General features: G+C 44.0%; 1 protein-coding gene and 1 long non-coding RNA gene across 3 annotated transcripts in view; one reads left to right on the top strand and one right to left on the bottom strand.

The window, feature by feature from the left end:
• The first annotated feature begins 2516 nt into the window (after nt 1-2516).
• Mrc1 (mannose receptor, C type 1) overlaps nt 2517-20053 on the top strand; it is an 81687-nt gene continuing 64150 nt past the window's right edge. The window contains exons 1-3 of one of the 2 annotated variants that reach the window (NM_001106123.2): nt 2517-2682; nt 11948-12349; nt 16086-16259. In NM_001106123.2, coding sequence (NP_001099593.2) covers nt 2622-2682; nt 11948-12349; nt 16086-16259 — 637 coding nt within the window. In that variant the 5' untranslated portion in view covers nt 2517-2621. Of the gene's footprint in view, nt 2683-11947; nt 12350-13323; nt 13477-16085; nt 16260-20053 lie in introns of those variants that run through there. The other variant, XM_063276254.1, reaches the window with a different exon arrangement.
• Nucleotides 8286-11953, bottom strand: LOC134482611 (uncharacterized). The gene is made up of 2 exons (XR_010058995.1): nt 9348-11953; nt 8286-8832 (listed from the first exon to the last, which is right to left on the bottom strand). It is a non-coding gene; the product is annotated as an uncharacterized LOC134482611 (long non-coding RNA).

The raw sequence follows: 20053 nt of genomic DNA on the forward strand, positions 1-20053 counted from the left end.
GTTTATGCAATGGAAGACTAAATCCTCTGTGAAGAGGATGGCAGTGTTTGAAGAGATATACTTCATATATGGGAAATCCTATCCAAAATCTACATGGAATCTCAGATTGAATGAAAGGCCATGTAGTGACCGGCCCAACTTAGGATTCATCCCATAGTCAGGCACCAAACCCTGACACTATTACAGATGCCATATTATGTTTACAGACAGGAGCCTGGCATGGCTCCTCTGAGAGGTTCTACCAGCAGCTAACTGAGACAGATGCAGATATTTACAGCCAACCATTGGACTGAGGCCGTGGAACCCTGTGGAAGAGTTAGGGGAAGGATCAAAGGAGCTGAAGAGGACGGCAACCCCATAGGAAGACCACAGTGTCAACTAACCTAGACCCTTGGGAACTCTGAGAGACTAAGCCAGCAACCAAAGAACATGCATGGGTTTGTCCGTGGTCCCGGGCACATACGTAGCAGAGGACTGCCTTCTATGGCCTTAGTAGGAGAGGATAGGCCTAATCCTAAGGGAAGGGGGATATGAGGGGGGTGAAGTCGGGGTGGTAGGGGTGATGGAGGAGCACCCTCTCAGAGGCAAAGGGGAAGTGGAATGGGGTGAAGAACTCTTGGAGGGGGGACCGGGAAGAGAAGAGGGCATCATTTGAAAGGTAAATAAATAAAACATTATTTTTAAAAACAGCCAAGCTCTGAATTGGATGCTTCAAGGTTTGGAAGAGACGCCAGAAGTGCAAAAGTGTTACCTCTCACAGTTCCTGGCAACACAAAGATTGTTTTAAGGACAGGTCCACGGAAAGTCCTACTCCACCATCACCTGAAAGCTCTGATTTGTGTTGATTTGATCACCTGATAAATGTTGCAATAAGATAAAGATGTTGGAAACAAATCCTTTGTGGGACTTTGGACTTCACTTTATATCAAACCCAGCGTCTTGCTACTGATTCTGATTTGTATCATGTGCATACACGACACATTGGTGCAATAAAACCATGGATGTACAGATGGGACGCCTACAATTCAGGCAACTCTTCTTTTCCTCTGAAAGTAAATCCACGTAAACCTCAATTAGGTAAAACAATTTAAATGGCGTGCGTTTAAAAGACCAATTAAAACATTTCTGGGCAGCAGGCATGGGGCGGGGCACACCCATAATTCCGGCACTCAGAAAGCCGAAACGGGAATTAAGAATTCAAGGCCAGCCTGAGCTAGGAATTGAAATATTGAAAGACTGTTTCAATGTTCCTCTGGTAAGACAGTTAAGCAGTGTTTGGACACAAAACATTTGCTGTGCCTCTAGTTTTGGGAGAATTTTCTTTGTCAGTTAAGCGTTGGTAGAATGGATGGAACAGAACTGTGGGTCCTCTCTCCGCACCTTCCTACTTGAGGCTTTTAAAGAAGAAATTTATTGAGAGAAATCACAGTTCTTACTGGGAAGTAAAGTGTGAACCTTTGCCTCAGAATTGATGCTTCTTAACAGCTTTTCATTTGCAGATAAACCATCTGTTTACAATTTCTAACTCTCCAGTGTTTCCAGAAGCTTCTTTTTGAAACACTTACATTTCCCACCCTCCGGTTCCAGGTCTTTCCCTGGTTATCTAACCACTATCCATTTCAAAATATTCTTAATTCTGGTTCAACTCCTGAAAAAAAAATCAAGGTTTAGGTCGGTTGTGTGGTGCTTTGTGAACCACCCTGTAATGTCAAGAGAGAATCCCAGTTTCATGAATCAACAAGTAACTTTTGGACCCAAGCCAGGCTTTCTTTTGCAAGGGAGAGGTCTTCCCCTTTTCCAACTCAGAGGACTGTGATGGTTGAGCCCCGGCAGCAAACCAACTACAAAGCTTTTGCCACTGTTTCCTCTGGCTTTCTAGAGAAAGGCTTCTAGAACTTTCTCTTTCTGGACCTCACTGAAATTGTCTTAAAATTAACTTCTCTTTCATTTTCCTTCCAGAGATAGGAGCAAAGCTCTATGTGAACCATACCTTTGACCCTTTCCAAGGTGTGTGTGTGTGTGTGTGTGTCGGGGGCCGGGGCTCTGAACACAGGATTGGGGCGGAGGGTCAGTTTTACACCTTCAGGAAATGTTTCTGACCTTTGGAGTGCGTGTCCTCCCTTTCTGACATTAGAATTGAGGCTACATGCATAAGAGCCTCCACACTGCCTCCTGGAGACTGTCACTTTCCTCACCCAGATAATGGCCTCCAAAGTAGTCAGTGCCCAGCACCTGTGGAGAACTCCGCTGGGCTGTCTCTCCCTCCTGCAGCTGAGGCCTGAGGCTTGGGTCCTCACTTCTCCACACTTCCTGCGTTCACTCCTCTCCTCCACATGTTCCTCTCTCCCCTTCCCCCTGTGCCTTAGCTTACGAAGCAAAGTTGTAACTTTGAATTCCTGTTTTTCTAACCGCCCCCATGTGACAGGATATCTGTCAATTGGAGGGTTTTCCTAAATTCAGGAGTCCTTTAAAAGAGACAGCTTCCTCTCTTCTCCTTTTCAGTCAGACGGCTCCCAGACCCTGGACTAAGCCAAGGGGCAACCCGGGGACTTGGGCTGTATTCTTTGGCTTTTCTTTTCCCCTTTCCCTCTTCTCCCTCAATGGAACACACACTCTGGGCCATGAGACTCCCCCTGCTCCTGGCTTTTATCTCTGTGATTCCGGTCGCTGTTCAACTCTTGGGTAAGTCTATTTTGAGGTGGGGGCTTTGCATACCATTTTGTTTGAAGTATATGCTGAGTCCTGTGCACATCTGGAAGAGGAGTTGAATGCACTGTCCTTAACATCTGTGTTTTTACCTGACTCGAATAGAGCCTGCATCTGGCTGTGGCTTGGCAATCGGGGTGGGAGTTGAGCTACACCCAGGCAATGCTGCCGCTCTCCCATGTCAGATATCGCCCAGGCTGAAGCCCTCAGCACCTCTGTCCTCCTGAGGACATCATGTCTAGTTTTTTCTACCTGGTTCGTGTGCAACGGTTTCTTGTTTTGTGGTTTGCCCTAGTTCTAGTTTTCAGTTTATGCCACTGCTCTCCTCCTCTCTACAGATACCTCTGAGCATTTCTAGTGGGGAAAGAGGAAGTTGCTGCCCCTCATCCAAGATGCAAATTGATAAGGAGGGGAATCTCCCTAGAGCAGGGACGTGGTAATTCTTACACTCAGAGTTTCCCATGAGCCCTTTCATTCATAATTTTTATTACTAGAAAGTCCATCCTTTTCTGTATCCAAAATTGTTCCTACCGTCTCACAGGCGGATGTGTTCAGTGCTGAAGTCTGAAGGTGGTTGATATGTCCATAGGAACTGATCAGGGCTCCTTAGACGCTCAAGGGCATTGCTGAGTCTGCATTTCTCTGGACTCCTAAGAACCAGAATGGGAGGGACTGGGAGAGTCTGCACTCCCAGGTCTATTTTGAGACTTATTTTGCCTTTTTTATCACCCTTCTTTTTCATCAGACAACTGAAACCTGCTGGACAGTTTGTACCCTTGGTCCTAACCCAAGTTCTATGGTGACACTGATGCCGGAAGTTTTCTAGGGAGCTGTTTGATAAAGATGTTCTCAATTTTCTTAGGAATGTTTCCCTCCGTTGAGACAGCAGGATGCCTCCCTAATGTCTTTCTCTTTGTGGCTACAAATACTGAGACAGAGTGTGAGGTCTTTGGGCACAGATACCTGAATACAGAGTGTGAGAACCTGTGGGTCTCTTTGGGCACAGATACTGGGAGAGAGTGTGAGGCCCTGTAGGGCACTTGGTGTGCTCAGTTACTGGGACACAAAGTATGAGGTCTTTCAGGTCTCTCTAGAGAATGAAAAGCAAATAAAAAGTGGGTGCAGGAGTGTCCCTTGAAGGTGCAGATGTTTTTGTGTTACTCCAGGCCTGTGATTTCTCAGCCCCTCACTGGGAGACTCTAGACTTGTACTCTGCTGTAGAGCCATACCCTCATCTCTTTTCACTATTTATTTATCTGGAAAAGGTTTTATTGTGTTCATTGCATTTTGGCGTGCGTGTGCCGTAGAAATTCAAGTGGAGGTCAGAGGACATTCCACTGGTCCCAGGGGTCAACTCCAGGGGTCAGGCCTGGCAGGCAGCAGCAGATGATCTGCATCTGATGAGCCACCTCTGGCCTAGGTGTCAGCCATTCTTACTTTACCTTCTCTTGGCCTTAATATCCCAAGTCCCTAAGGGAACAGTTGGAGCATTTTTGGTCAACAGCCGATAAAAGGACACCTGAGTTCTCAAGGACGCACTTTCCTGATTTCCCATCAACTTACAAGACCCATAGGAAGAACCTTTGCTACCTCCTGATGAACCACAGCTTTTCCTCACCCCGAAGGGATCATTCCGTCCCAACACCACTATGTATTTCGGGGCTATGGGTTATGCGATGGGAGTCTAGAGAGGTTAAGAGAGGAGCCGCCTGGTCCTGCTTTCTCTTCTGACCCACCTCTCAGGCATTCTTGCCAGTGTTTAAGCATTAGTATGTAGACGGGGAGTTATAATTAATGCTAGATGTTGGACAATGACCTTGGACTAAGCAGAGAAATATAAATTGGTGGGTCTGGCTCATGAGCAATGGTGCGCTAGTACACAAAAACGACTGTTTTTGTAGGAAACACAAAACATAAAACACTAGCTGATTCATGGCATTCGCTGATTTTTTTTTTACCTGCTATGGTATAAATATTCCCACCATGGTCCACTTCCAACTATGACTCCGAGGCCATGTAAGTAGAACTGGGGAGAGAAGCAGGCAGCAGACTCTGGTTGGTTGGTGCCACAAGGCAACCAGGACACCTTTCCAGATCTCAGAACACAGCAAAGCAGGCTGTCACGTGATGGGAAGTTCAACCGTAAGAAAGGAGAGGAAGTCATGTGATGAGGGAAAACCTCCTTTGGAGGAAAGACTCATTAGCACAAGTGCTGCCCCCTTGGATTCTGCTGATGGTGATAGGCTTGGGCAGTCCAGTGCCTAGGTCAGTGCTTAGCAGGTAGCGGCCAATCCAGGATACCACTCACTTCCATGTCCAGCTCTTCAGCTCCACCCCCTTTGATTTCTCACCATAATGTAATAATGAGTTTCAAGCAAGAGTGTTAGGTCATCCCTGCTGTAGCGTCATGGGAGCTCAAAGTAGAAGGGAAGCAGCTAAGCTGTGATTCTGACACTGATATCATGCTGGAACATTCACCTGGACACGTATGCCATTTTTTTTTTAATCTAATGCTCAGAAGAGAATCATTCTAATCGCCCTGTGGCTGTTGTAGTATCCATTCTTACAGCTCTCACAAACTCTGATTTCACCTTAAATGCACCTCTTACAACAGGGATGCTGTGCTTATTTACTTGAACTCCATTTAGGGAGGAGAAAACTGGCCTCATTCTCCATCCTTTGTTTGCTACTGTGGTCCTTTCCGCAGCTTTCTCAGACCTCATGTTGGAAAGCCTGTTTGCTCATTTACCTGGGGACAGATACCTACGTTAGATTATTTCTTGTTAAACACACTTTTATTACGTTTTAATTTGTGTATCATGTCTGTGCCATGATGTTCATGTGAAGGTCGGAAGACAAGTTTTACAATTTGGCTCATTCCTTCCACTCTGGGGGCTACGGGGATCAAGCTCAGGTCTTCAGGGTCGGTAGCAAGTGCTTTTACCCATTGAGCTATCTGGTCAGCCACCAAATTTAAAATTTAATATATATATTATGTATTATAATATATACACATATATTATTATATTACATATATAATAGACACACACACATATATGTACAACTAAAGCATAATGTGGCCAATGCATAGAGCTGGAGGCCATAGTGTCATACAGAGCAGAGAGAGGAGTGATATGTCTTACTACATGAGAAGCAAGTAGGCCTTGAAGGCTAAGTGGATTTCAGGAGTTGTGAGCCAGCGACACCTACTCCCAAGTACGGCTTTCCACCACTGAGGCTGGGAGGTGACGTCTTTTATCAGCTGGCCCATTCTGATCAGGAAAGGAATGTGGGGTTCAAAACAACAGTAGACGAAAATGTGGACTTAGATATTCAGATTTGTGTCAAGATTTTTTTTTTCCTTTTCAAGAGGAGAGAAGGAGGGAGCCAATATTTAAGTGTTTCCTTCAGGGAGAAAGACACGCTGGATGCTTTACCTACAGCTCATCAGTGAGAGTCTCAGAGACTCTGTCAGAGAATACTATCCTCAGTTTACAGTTAAGGATCTGAGGTTGAAATAATGAGTTTAACTCAGGCAACACAGGAAGTCCCGGACCTTCCAAAACATCCCTTGTGGACTGTGTGACCTCCTCCAAGCTCCACTGCTGTTTTATCCGACTGCTCCTGAGCCTAGCTGCTTCGTCAGCTCTTTTTGTTTCTTTCCAGTTTCATCCTGTTCTGAACTGTCTCTCACCCCCATTCAAGCCTATCTTCTCTACACTCCTGAACAGGATAACCACCATGTTCAGAATCGTTTCTGTAATCTGCTGCTGTTCCACTCACTTAAATGGTCTCGTTTAACGTTTATAAGACACGGTGGATCCTATGGTTCACTCTTGATTTGATATATTGAAGGCACAGAAATAACTAAGACACTTAGCAAAGCCACAGCCAGTGAGCAGTGGACTCTCACTCTCTGCTACTAATACTCTGCTTCTGTTCTGGGCGATGGATACCCGAGATGAATCTGTCCTTGTGACTACACTGGAAAAAAGCAGTATGCAGAGAAAATATCTTTTCTGCAGGCATTTGTTGTCCCCAAGCTGGGGAAGAGACTACTGCTGGGAAGTTGGTGACTTAGGAGACAGTGGGGAGGCAAGGCCTAAAGGGACGACTTCATGACACAGGTGGAACGAGAGGTCACAGAGCAGTGGGGGAGGCCATCCCTCCGACATGTGAGTAAGTGACAGGGCAGCTGTGAAACACATACTGTGAGGGAGATGTGAGGGGTATTGAAACATTTAATGCCCTGTTACTTTCTCTTTGGGCTCAGAACCCCTTTTAGTACCATATTTAAGCCTCTCCAAGTGACCGTGTGGAGTGACATGAATTAGTAACCTCCTTGACACTCTGGTGGATGAATAAAGGATCAGAGTGAAGAATAAAATAACTCTTGAGTTTTCTTTTACCCTTTCATTCCATGTTGCTAAGCCTCAAACACTGCCCTGTCTCCTTCTAGCATAGCTTTTTGTGTATTTGAGTGATAAGTATTTCCCACTTACTGTTAGGAGGTAAGAGGGCATTGTGGGTTGAAACTGTATTTATGGTGGTTAACAGACACACACTATAGCTTCAGTCTGGGTTTCCGCAGAAGATGACATCGGACAGCTGTGCTTTTAGTGGGAAGCCATCCCAGAAAGCACTGACTAGGCAAATGGGGAAGTGAAATGGGAAAGCATGAAATTGTGCCAGAGGCCACTGTGATTTGCGGTGGAGATCTAGGGGACACTAGAATGGGACCCCCAACTCTCTTCCAGAATCCACGGGGTATCTATTCTTCCTCATGAGTCATAGGGGATACCCTCCTTAAAGGGGATGCGAATTCTGTGACCCACCAAATCTGCCCTGTGTGCAGACTCTGTCAGAAAATGTTTCCAGGTGGAGAGGGACTCCTGACATTTTGGGACACAGCAGAGGTTGAGAAATAACAGAGTCTTTTTCTGTCCTCTCTTAATTCAACTCCTTTGCCTTCCAGAAGTTATTTTCCTGTATGTTTTAGTGTCAGTATTTTACTCGACAGTATAGGAAATCTACAAGTGTATGAGGAAACACAGTGTTTTATATTTCTATTTTTCAATTCTTCCCTTTATGGCTGCATTTCTTCACTGGTAGACTTTTGACATTAATTAGTTTGCTTAATGTAATAGAATAATGTTTTAAAACATGTCTAGAAGAAAACCCACACCTTATTGGATGCTTGTTTTTTTCAGGTACACACATTCGTGCCCTGGAATTTAGGTTGAGCTCAGAGGATAAGTTGTGAGAATTGGTTTTCTCCTTCCACCATGTGGGTCCCAGGGATCAAACTCGGGTTGTCAGACTTGGATGCAGATACTTTTATCCACTTTACTAATATTTCTGGCCTCTCTAAAGTTGTTCTTGTTGTTATTATATCTGAGATAGTGGACTGAAAGTTACCACTACTTCCGATATATTTTCTCGTGTTTGTTTGCTTGTTTGCTTCTCTCTCCTCCCTCTCTCTCTCTCTCTGTCTCTGTCTCTCTGTGTCTCTCTCTGTCTGTCTCTGTCTCTCTCTCTCTCTTGTCCTTGAAATAATCACAGCATATGTCCTTGGTATGTGGAGGGAACGAATGTCTTGGGATTCTTTATATTGTCACCAGCATAACACTCAGCACAGGAGATGCTTACCAAGTATTTGTTGAAAAGTAGGTCTGATGTGAGAAAGATAAAGGTGAAAGGAGACTCTCCTTTACATGTTTCTAGTATGTAAGTATTAAAGAAAATCTTCAGGTATCGTGGTCCATAGTGAGACCGCAGAGAAATGAACATGCGTGTCCGTGTGTCCCTATGTGTTCAGCGTTGTAGCATTTCTGTTACAGATGCATAACGAGCATGGACAAGCATTAGAATGCTTACCAATTGTCCACTGGAATGCTTGGAAATGGCAGCGATGTCACAAGCTGCCTCTTGGTCAAGGTCTTCAACATCCCTTTGGAGGCAGATGTATGACTGTTAAATTAAGATGCATTTGACAGAGACAATGGTGCAAGAGAAACTCTGCCCTGACCATCGGGAGAATAAGCAGTGTGTTTCTGTCAGTATGTCATGATAACGTTGTGTTTCCTTGCATTGTCTGATGGCAGCCACATCACCCTTGCTCTGCATCTAGTGACAAAGGAGAAACACAGGAAATGAGCAGCGATAAGTGTGTATTTTATCACCATCTCAGAAGTCCAGATGCTTAAGTGTCTAAGGGGACATGCACTTGCAGGGAAAAACACAAACTCAAAATAGTTCCATAATCATGAATCTACCACCTTTGTATAAATAACTTAAAAATTATTTAAGCTTTCTGTGGAAAGATGATAGTATTGACCCAGAGAGGCCATGCCCATCTCGTGGAGCTTATATTATAGCAAAGACACACAATGAGAATGAGTAAACGAGGTTTGGTGGTACATACTTGTTATCTCAGTCCCTGGAAGACAGAGGCCGGAGGATCGGGAGTTCAAGACCAGCCTCTGCACCATGGAGACCTCAAGGCTTGCTTGTCTCAAAAATCCCAACCTCCACAAAGCTCACAAATGAAAGGAGAACATATTCTTCAAGATGGTTGTGGATATCATACAGAAAAGGGAGAAGAGAATGAGTGGGGGTAGCCAGCTCGTGGAGGAACTGACCTTTGACCTGGTACCATGAAGTGCCAAACCAGCCAGGAGTGGTGAGTGACAGAAGGGCCCAGAGCTGGAGGCGGTAAGTGGTGCTGAGAGCAGAGAATGAGGGGCAAAGGGGCTGAATGCTGAGGAGAAAGAGGGAGAAGTGTCAGGGTTGTGTATCTCCTTGTCCAGGGGCGAGCTGTGAAGGGCAGATACTTCTCTGCTGGATCCTTTGTTCCAATGTTGAAGGATTTCTGCAGTTAGAAAATAATCATTTTAATTAGAAACAACATTGTCTCCCAACTCGTTAAGAGAAAAGAAACAAAACCATTTTATTAACAAGCGCTCAATTAAAATAATGCACATAAGGGCAATCCAGCAAAGAGATGGCCGGAATGTAAAGAACGTGGCTCTTCTACGCGGTACAGTGGATGCAGTCATTCTGTTGCATTCTGTTGTAGAGAGACGTGTCAGGACCATTGAAAAGAAAGCTGGGTCATCAGGAGTCATCTGCCTTGATGATTCTGTTTCAGAAAGAGTTTTGAGTGGAGCAAGACCATGGTTTCATGGCACAGACGAGTGACGATGTCTAGTGGGGAGAAAAGATTGGAGGAGGAGATGTGTGTTGCAATTCTGTAGACAAAGAGAATCTGTAGGGGTGGATGAGAAAGAGCGAGCGAGCGAGCGAGAGAGAGAGAGAGAGAGAGAGAGAGAGAGAGAGCTGGGAATCAAGGGTGTCAACTAGATTTAGGCTTGTGCATCTGGGTGCATTGTGGTTCATCATTGAGGAGAAAAGAGTGACTGTTGGTTCACCCTGCCTCGTGGTTTCTTTCTTTCTTTCTTTCTTTCTTTCTTTCTTTCTTTCTTTCTTTCTTTCTTTCTTTTTTTCTTTTGGTTTTTATCCAACTTGACATAGGTCAGAGTTATTTGGAAAGAGGAACCTGAATGAGGAATTACCTCTATCACACTGCTTGTGGGCAAACTTCAGGGCATTTTCATGATTAATAATTGATAGGAGACACTGGGCTTACACTACCCGTGGGCAGGGGCTCCTGAGTTGTAGAAAACAAGCTGAGGAAGCCAAAGGGGGAACAGGATGCTGAGCAGGGCTCCTCCACTTTCTCTGCTCCGGTTCCTGCCTTGAGTTCCCTGGATGGGGGACTGTGACCCAAGAGTTGTAAGCTGGAATCAACCCTTTTCTCACCAACTTGGTTATGATGTTTAATCGCAGCCATAGAAACCTAAGACAGTTCATTAAAATGTTACTGCAATTAAGTGGAATTAAAATGAACCACAGATTAAAACTAGGCACATGAACTAGGCAGACTTTACTGAACTTTACCATCGATGACTGGCTGCCTCCTGGGTGACTTTTTCTTGTAATAAAGGCTTTTAATAAGACCTGCCAACAGTAAATCTAAAATGTCTGAAATCTGAAGTGAAGAGAGATGTGCTGAGACAAGCTCTCTGAAAAGTGGAAGAAGCCAAGGCTGGCTAGGGAGAGCTAAGCTCAATGGAAGATCCTCCAACTGCTTCGTTTTTTTTGTTTTTGTTTTTAAATCAGGGGGGTGGGGCTAAACGAGCATTTGCCCGTGATAAACGCTCACAGTAGCTTTTGAGAAAAGTTCTATTTACTTTTCTCCTGTGCTTTATTATGGGCAAAGCACGCTACTTGTAATCTTTACATTTTTGTTGAAGAGGATAACAAAGGGAGGTGAGGTGTAGACTGGAGTTCAGTTATACACGTGTCTTAGGGTTTTACTGACTGCTGTGAACAGACACCATGACCAAAGCAACCCTTTTAAGGACAACATTCAACTGGGGCTGGCTTACAGGTTCAGAGGTTCAGTCCATTATCATCAAGGCAGGAGTATGGCAGCATCCAGGCAGGCATGGTGCAGGAGGAGCTGAGAGTTCTACATCTTGATCTGAAGGCTGCTAGCAGAATACTCACTTCCAGGCAGCTAGCATGAAGGTCTTAAAGCCCACACTCACAGTGACACACTTCCTCGGACAGGGCCACACCTTCTAATCCTGCCACTCCCTGGGCCAAGCATATACAAACCATCACAACACGTGACCAGGTCAACTATGGCATATGCAGGGGATAGTTGTCAACTCCAGAGAAGCAAATGGTAGCCGGTGTTCTGGATTTAGGCTTGATGGAGTCTCGGTTTCAGGAAACCAAAGGAATTCAAATGGATAACATCAGGCTCCCTAGAACAAGCTCATTTAGAAAGAACCATAGAAAACAGACACAATGAATTTAGGGAAATGTCACAAGAAGTGGTCAGCATATGTTTCTGCCAGAACTTAATCATTTACTTTCCTTGTATAGCCCAGTCTTTAAAAGCAAGCAGAAAAGAAATACTTTGACGTGAATTCATTTATGCTTATAGAGGGACATTTATGCTTAGGGGCTAGAGCCATCCGTACTCATTTACTTTCAACCACCAGTTCCCTGCTCCAGGTTCTTCCCCCCCATACTCCAAGGCACAGTTACCTTCACCGGTTTTCCTCCAATCGTAACTCCTTAGGGAAACTAAAAGTCTAGGAAGTTTTATCCTAAAGTACTGCCCTGTCTATGCGAACATACCTAAGTGTTCTTTCCCTTTTATAAACAGACTCACGGCAATTTTTAATCTATAATGAGGACCACAAGCGCTGCGTGGACGCTCTAAGCGCCATCTCCGTTCAGACGGCAACTTGCAACCCGGAAGCTGAATCCCAGAAATTCCGCTGGGTGTCGGAGTCGCAGATCATGAGTGTTGCTTTCAAATTGTGTTTGGGGGTGCCATCGAAAACTGACTGGGCCTCCGTCACCCTGTATGCCTGCGACTCGAAAAGTGAATTTCAGAAATGGGAGTGTAAAAACGACACACTCTTTGGAATCAAGGGCACAGAGCTATATTTTAACTATGGCAACAGGCAAGAAAAGAATATCAAGCTTTACAAAGGTTCCGGTTTGTGGAGCAGATGGAAGGTCTACGGGACCACAGATGACCTGTGCTCTAGGGGATATGAAGGTAGGAGGCTGAGGGCGATTCAGCTATCTCTTCATCTCTTTGTTTGACACTGAAGGAGCTAAGTATGCCCTAGAGAGGTCTGTACAGGAAACGGCTTTTGAATTTACCCCGTGTTCTAGACAGATACGATGGCCAACGGGTATAGGAAAAATGTCCCCAATAACTGGTAGTTATTGGTAATTCACAGGTAAACATTACTTTTGAATGTCTTCATATTACTTATTTTGAGGCAAGACATTATACTTTTCAGAAACATTTCATCATGGTCTTTGACCTGAAGCCTTCTATTTGACAGGATGAGACTGTCTCATTAAGTCTAACCAGACTTTTCCTTACCTCAAGGGTAAGGTTAAGAACTCTCTGGAGAAATGATCCCAAGAATATTCTTTCCTTTAGATCACCTGAAAAGAAACTCTGAGTGTTTCTTATGTATTCTGTCACCTCAAAGTATTTAGAGACAATAATCATTCTGGATTATTCAAACGGAAGAACTGGCTCAGGAATTAGCAAACATATTAGTCACCTGCCTTAAAAAGAGGTAGCCTGTGTGTGTGTGTGTGTGTGTGTGTGTGTGTGTGTGTGTGTGTGTATGTGTGTTGATGTGTGGTTGATGTATTTGAAGTTGATTCTTCAAGCTCTCAAGGGGGGAAATAAAATCAGAGTACTTAGCCTACCCTTGTCTTGGTTCAGTTTCACTCACTGAGAACCAGAGACCAAAGCAAGACAATTCAATAGAACATGAAGCCTTTACCAAAGGCTGCTGTCTTGGGTCAGATGATGCTGCAACCCCATTTCTCATTTGGACACTGGGCTATTGTGAGGTGTTATCTAGAACAGCTTCAAGGTCAGAGGAAGAGCAGGACTTTGGGGCCCAGGGAAACCTAGTCCAAACTTACTTTGTTGCCAGGGCTGGGGACAAAGGTTGAATCTAGCTTATCACAGTGAGTCAGCCAGGAGCCCAGTTCCTGGTAAAGAGGTTATTTGTCTGCTTTCTGTTCTCTGTCCTAAAAAGAAGATGACAGTACAAATTGAAGTAGGCGAGAGTGGAGTTATTTCCAGGCATTTATTGACCATGATATAAACTTGGACACCACAAGAGAGGCAACCCAAGCAACATCCTTTCCAGGGTAAACTCAATACAAGGCTTGTGGGGCAGGGCGGGGTCGCTCAAACTCGACTGTGTTCCATTCTAAAAAGGGAACAGTTGTCGAATTGAGGAATTAAATGTGAGGGTAATAGAGTTAGAGGTCATCGCATTGAACTCGTTTACTTATTTTCTTCCCCACAGTAGTTGGGGTCAAACCTAACACAGCACACATTCTGGGCATGTGCTCCCCTGATGAGCTGCATCCTCAGTCATTGTAGGTGTTTACCTTTTATTATGTGGCAGGGTCTCACTGGGTTGCTCAGGCTGGTCTTGAACACACTATGTAGCTCAGACAACCACCATTAAACATGACGTCTTTTTGCCTCAGTCCTCTGAGTAGCTGGGATTAAGGCCTGTACCACCTAGCATGCCTCAATGTACTGCAAAATACGGTAGCCCCCCCAACCCCCATCTTTCCATTCTGCCATTTACTTTGAGAGAAATGTGTATAGTACTTAGAGTAGGAATCATCACCTTTTAATGTGTTTAAGAAACGTCTGGTAAGCTTGTTTAAATGTGTAGATTGCAGGCTTTATTTGAGCTCTCCCCCATTCAGATTTTTAATCAGTACACAAGGAGGACCCAAGAGCCTTTGAGTTATTTTTATGAAGAGTCCGGTGATGGTTTTGAAGATGGCCCAGTAGTTACATTTAGCCATCATGTTGGTAATCTTTCCGTATTTAAAATAGTACCTCAGAAGGGCCTAGCCACTAAAAATGACTTTGATTTAAAAAAAATTAAATTGTGTGTTTGCACGTGCTTGGGAGAGAGTGTGCGCGTGTCTGTGTGAGTGTAAGGGCGGTATCTCTCTTGAAGAGCGTATCTGCTTCCACGAACCAATGAAAGGCAGTTGTGAGCCGCCTCATGAGTTCATGAGTCCTCTGCACGAACACTTCCTGCTCTTAACTGCCGAACCATCTCTCCAGCCCTGGAGCGATGGTTTAATTAAATTAGTGCAATATCGATTAGAACGGAAGTCACCATCTCCTTGCACACCTGGTTGATAATAGTATCAGAACTGTAGACTGGATGGTTTAAAGGATTATCTGGAAGTTTGAGCTCTAAAGGGAACACTAATCGATAGCATTTTTGTGCTTCTTTAATGAGGTAGGCAGGGTGGAGTTTGGTTCTTTGGATCTCGTCTGTGCCCATTTTTGAATACCCCCTCTCGAAGAGACACCCATACAGATACAGTCCGAGACTGTGTCGACTGACTTATTGAAGGGTACAGCTGGTCTTGTGCTGGTTCCCATGGCTGTCTTTTCGGGAAGAAGTGGGCAACCTCGGCACTAAGACTTGGCTCGATTCTTACTGAATCCAGCCATGTTCTTTGTGTAAACTTAAGATGGGAGGATTGGTCCCAGGGCTGGCGAGATGGCTCAGTGGTGAGGACACTCACTGACAAGCCTGATGAGTTGAGTTCAGTTCCTGAAGTTCCACACTGTGGAAGGAAAGACCCTACTCTCCAGGTTGCTCTCTCACTTCCTCATGTGCTGTCTGACTCATAAAGCTCCATCCCAAATACATTAAAAAAAAAAATAGAAGAGATCTGACCCTGAGCTTAGCAGAATTAAAGCTGGAATAGCATTTTGAAATAAGCATAATGGGTAAAAGAAAAGAGAAACAAATACAAAAGAACCCCAGTAAAGGAATCTTTGGCATGGTGGTACAAGCCTTTGAGCCAACATTTGGGAGACCGGGACAAGAGGTAAAAAATTGAGACCATGATGGGCTAAATAATGATCCTGTGCCGCTTAAATACATTTTTTAAAACAAACTCAGAGAGAAGAGTTTTGACTGCAAACAGTGTAAGGGATTGAGTAGTTTCTTTTTAAGACATGCATTAGAGAAGCATGCTGTTCCTACCCTCTCCCCCGCATCACTGTTGAGAGAGTAAGTCAAGTAGTTGGAGGGGATTTGAATATTGCCCCTGTGCTTGACTCCATGGATGTTTTTTGCATGTGTGTCTATGTGTATGGTATTCATGTTTACATGTGTATAAACATGTGTGTATGGATGTATGTTGCTCGTGTGTCAGGGGTTGACGTCTAGTGTTTCCTTCCATCACTCTCTCCATCTTGAGTAGAGTCTCTCCCTTGACCCTGGCACTCGCTGACCTGTGAGTCTAGTTAGCCAGTTTGCTCTGGGGATTGGTCCACACTTCCCTGTTCATATGGGTTCAGAGATCCCAACTCCTACCCTCACTTGCAGCAAGCTCCATAGCTTTACGATTGTTTTCAACCTAAATAGTTACGGAGACTATAATTCCACCCAGGAGGAAGGGGATAGCATCTGCGTTGCCTTGGAGGGAAGGCAGAAGTTAAAGCTGGTGTCCCCAAAAGCTTATTACCCGTCTTTCCTCAGAGGAAGGAGATAGTCCCTTCAGAAAGGTGGAGGCAAAGGGGTGGTACTAGAGATGTTTTTTAAGTACTTGGTGCAACAGGTGCCTAGCAAAAAAAGACTCCGTAGAAGCAGAGGGGGAAAGGGTTCACAGATTAGGTGAGCGAGACCAACTCTTTCAGGGTACATTGTAAAGTCAGCATACAGACAGGAGTCACATTCTAAATGCAAATCTCTCTGTCCCTCCAGCCATGTACTCCTTACTGGGCAATGCAAACGGAGCTGTCTGTGCATTTCCATTCAAGTTTGAAAACAAGTGGTACGCAGACTGCACCTCTGCCGGGCGGTCAGATGGATGGCTCTGGTGTGGAACCACCACTGACTATGACACCGACAAGCTGTTTGGATTTTGTCCACTGCAGTGTAAGTAACTGAGAGCGGTACACTTGGAACATTCAGCATGGCGACATGCTGGAAGGACCTGGACTTTATGTAGCTCATATGCTCCATTTCTTTTACACTTATTATTCTGGAGTATCCCACTGTAACCCTTTACAGATGCTGTGGCTCCCATTTGACCATGGAGAAAATGAACCATCATGGCTAAAGACCATCCTTTTGTATTTAGATCTTGAGAGAAAGATCAGGCACCATCTCTAGTTGTCCCAACATTCCTTGCATGAATTAACCCCTTTACTTTTACCCTCTACCTTTCTTTGTTTCTTGCTTTATTTCCCCTTATTTCTCTTTCTCTCTTTTTCTCTATCTTTCTTTTTGCTAGCAATCAAACCCAGCCTTGCACATGCCAAGCAAACACTCTACTATTGAGCTACACATCCTGGCCCTATCGGTTCTTTGCTAAGATTTTAGGGCAAATTGTACTGTATATTGTATTGTATACAGTCAGTACTGGAGGTAGGGACATCATTGTCCCAAACACCAAATATTTTAGTTTTATAAAGCCATGGGTTAGAGCAGGAATTTAAATGACACCACAAATGCGTTTGGTGGGAGAGAGGCTCTGAAGGCTCTCTCGTTTCTCATCACCACGTTCTGGAGCTCCTTCCTATACAAATGATACTGACGGAGGCTTCTGAATCTCAATGTAAGAAGGGTGGAATTTGACTGAGCTGGAAGTCAAGGGAAGTGGGTAACCTATGCTTTTCTCAGTCCTTCAAAAATGGAAGTTTGTTGTCACTAAGAACATACAAGACCACATAGAGTACCAGAACTTGAGTTCTTGTGGTTCTATCCATTTGTAAGAATCTGTAAGACAATGTGTGGCAGCTTAGGTGGGGCTGGGGAGGGCAGCTGGAGGGCAGAGCTAGGGCTGAGGGAGGAGGAGGTTGAGGTCTTGGTTTAACTTCTGTTTCTCTGAACATACTTCCTGAAGCCAAGTACTCTATCTAAGTTACTTACAGTCAGCCTCTTTCACACCGACTGCTGGGAAATGGCAGCATGTTTCTGTATATCACAGAACATGGGTTTTCTGCTACTCCATAAAGGAACTGGGCCAGAGAGCAGACTCCAGTCTGGTCCAGAACTGCTATTGAATTATCTGAGTAGCAATACTGTTGTTTCCTACTGACCATTTTGTGACTACTGACCCACACACCGGGATGCTTACTACACCAATATTCTAAGTCAGTAAGGCTAAACAAAACTTTTTAATGTCAGACTACAGCCAGACTTGTGAGAATTTGCCCTACTTGACCTTTTGAGTTTATAATTCCTATTCATTGTATTAAAATTAATCTTGAGTTCATGCTCTGTATGGCATAGGCTTCAAGTCCATAATGATACCATGCTCTGGCCTTGACTGAGGTAGATGTCTTTATAACAACATTTGAAGGTCACAGGCTTCACGTCCTGATGGGTACAATTCTCTGGCCCCAGTGGAGGAAGATGTATTTACCTCTCATAGTAATATTTAGAAATTTGGTTTTCATTCGAGCTCTATAGATTTCTAATGTTTTGAATAAGAACTCTTTTGTGTGAAAAAGTGGTTTTTTTTTAAAGTACCCCTATTTTTCAACCAGTGAAGAGTTAGTTGTCTTTACTTAGGAAAAATGATATTTTTCTAGATCTGTCCCAATTTTTCTTAGGAGTATGTGTTCGGGGGATCCAACTACAGTGTGCTCTGCTTGTTGATACTGATAGAGACCTCTTACATGGATGTGCAAGGGATAAAGTGTAGAACACAAGTGGGATGTCAGGAGCACAAAGAAGGCTTTGTAGTCCTTGGATATGTATGGAAAGGGGGTGTCTAGTACATCCAGCACAATAATGTTCTTGTTCCGTCTCGTTAATTCTGTGCATTCTGTGTAGCCAAATGATATATTCTTTCCAGATAGAAAACATATATAAAAGGCAAATGCCTATAGAAGAGTTATTTTATTTTCATCTGCATAAATTTGTATTTTGCTTTGTGGTTCATCCAAGGCAGAGTTTTAATTTACATTGTTTTATTATTTTATATTAGCCTTCAGCCCAGTAGGATTGAGACAGGGCAAGGAGGTATCAGTTACTGAGCTAGTGACACCAACCCCTTCCGTCATTGTCCTTTGGGTTGTTTATTGTAATGTCTTCTATTTGGACACTCGTTTTCATGTATCATGAGAACAGGAAAAGGAAGACACCCCATCCTCCCGATTGTCCAGAGCTTGTAACTTTGTCTTTTCCTATCCGCTTTCCTGGTTTACTGCTGGAAGCTGAACTCTGGGGAGCTGAGCACCCAGCACACTTGTAAGTCCATTGAGAGATACTTTTCAACCCTTTGATCTAAAACACAAGGGAGACTTTCTTTAAATGAAGAGAAGAGTTACTTCATCTTATTTTGGGGTTGTTCCATCCGTTTGACTATTCCCCAATAAGAAAGCACCGTCCTTTAGAAAGCACCGTCCTTTAGAAAGCACCGTCCTTTAGTTAACAGTTACATATTCTCCCCTATTCTAAGCAACAACCACAATTATAAAATAGTCCTTAAAACGTTTGCCTTCAAATAAAACCTAAGTAGGTCTCCCTGGAAAGTCTCATTTACACAAGCATTGGATTTGTCAGGCATCAGACCATTCTAAGTTTGACATTAGCAATGGAAATTTATGTTTTTGTAAGCATACTGTGACTTTATAGCTGTTTTAGTGCTGGGCCTGGGGATCTCAGTCCTCTGGTGCCCACTTACCTTCTGCAGAGGCCAGGACTCCATTTTCACTGTTATCCTCAGCGGCAGCAAACTTTGGACACTTCCGTGCCATTGCCCTCCTTCCTCTTTGTTGTGTCATGTCACCACACATGTCAATCACAGGACGTGGTGTGTATGTGTGTCTGAAAACATTCTCATTGCCACTGCCTCGTCAGACACAACACACAATTCCAGCCAGGGTTAAGAATCATCATGCTATCTGCGAGATGCTGCTTGGCAAGCTGAATACTTTATCATATAATAAAATTATATAATTGTTAGAGTTATATAATCCCCTTTCTTTCTCTGGTAAGTAAATCTGAAGGTCACACCTTTTTTCCCCCATTTTCCTATTTTCAAAAGAAGAATTTTGTTTTATTGAGAAAGTAAGAAAGGGACATAGAAAAACATTTTATTTACTAGCTTCCAAGCACCTTATATGTCAAAGGCTGTAAATAATAGTTATCTATAGTGTTGGCCTTTGTAGCATCTACCAAGTTTTCAGTCATATAACAGCCAAGAGTCAATATAAGCTAAAATGGCCTTTTTTTTAAACCAAGAGAAGAAAGTCTAATAATTAACACATTCTATTGCTAAGACCTAGGCTAAGATGTCCTCGTGATGAGAGAATGGTGCTCTGAAGGTTACTTTACTGTCAACCTGCCTGAAGAAACCTGGGAACTTCCCTCGTAGGCCCTTCTTTCTTAAAAGGAAAGAGGAGACCACAGAGCCCCTTGCCACGAGAAACCACTCATTTACTCTCTCTCCCTTACCGATTTCCTTCCCTGCTCCAGAACGCTGGGCTGCTGTCCTGAGTTCTCTTCCTTGTGTCTGCTCCATCATCTGGTCCAAGTGTCTCGGCAGTGAACCAGGGAGAAGGTGTCTCTTTCCTGCCTTAGGCGTATGAAACACTATAAATGATGTTGGCTCGTGAGAAGTCTACTCTTCCTCTCAGGAGTGAGAAAGGGCGTTAAAACAAGGGACAGCAGGAGAAGATTTGTCCCTGGGAACTGGGTGGGTTTTTAAAATGCTCTGC

The sequence above is a fragment of the Rattus norvegicus genome, chromosome 17, assembly GCF_036323735.1.
Source record: "Rattus norvegicus strain BN/NHsdMcwi chromosome 17, GRCr8, whole genome shotgun sequence".
Taxonomy (NCBI): domain Eukaryota; kingdom Metazoa; phylum Chordata; class Mammalia; order Rodentia; family Muridae; genus Rattus; species Rattus norvegicus.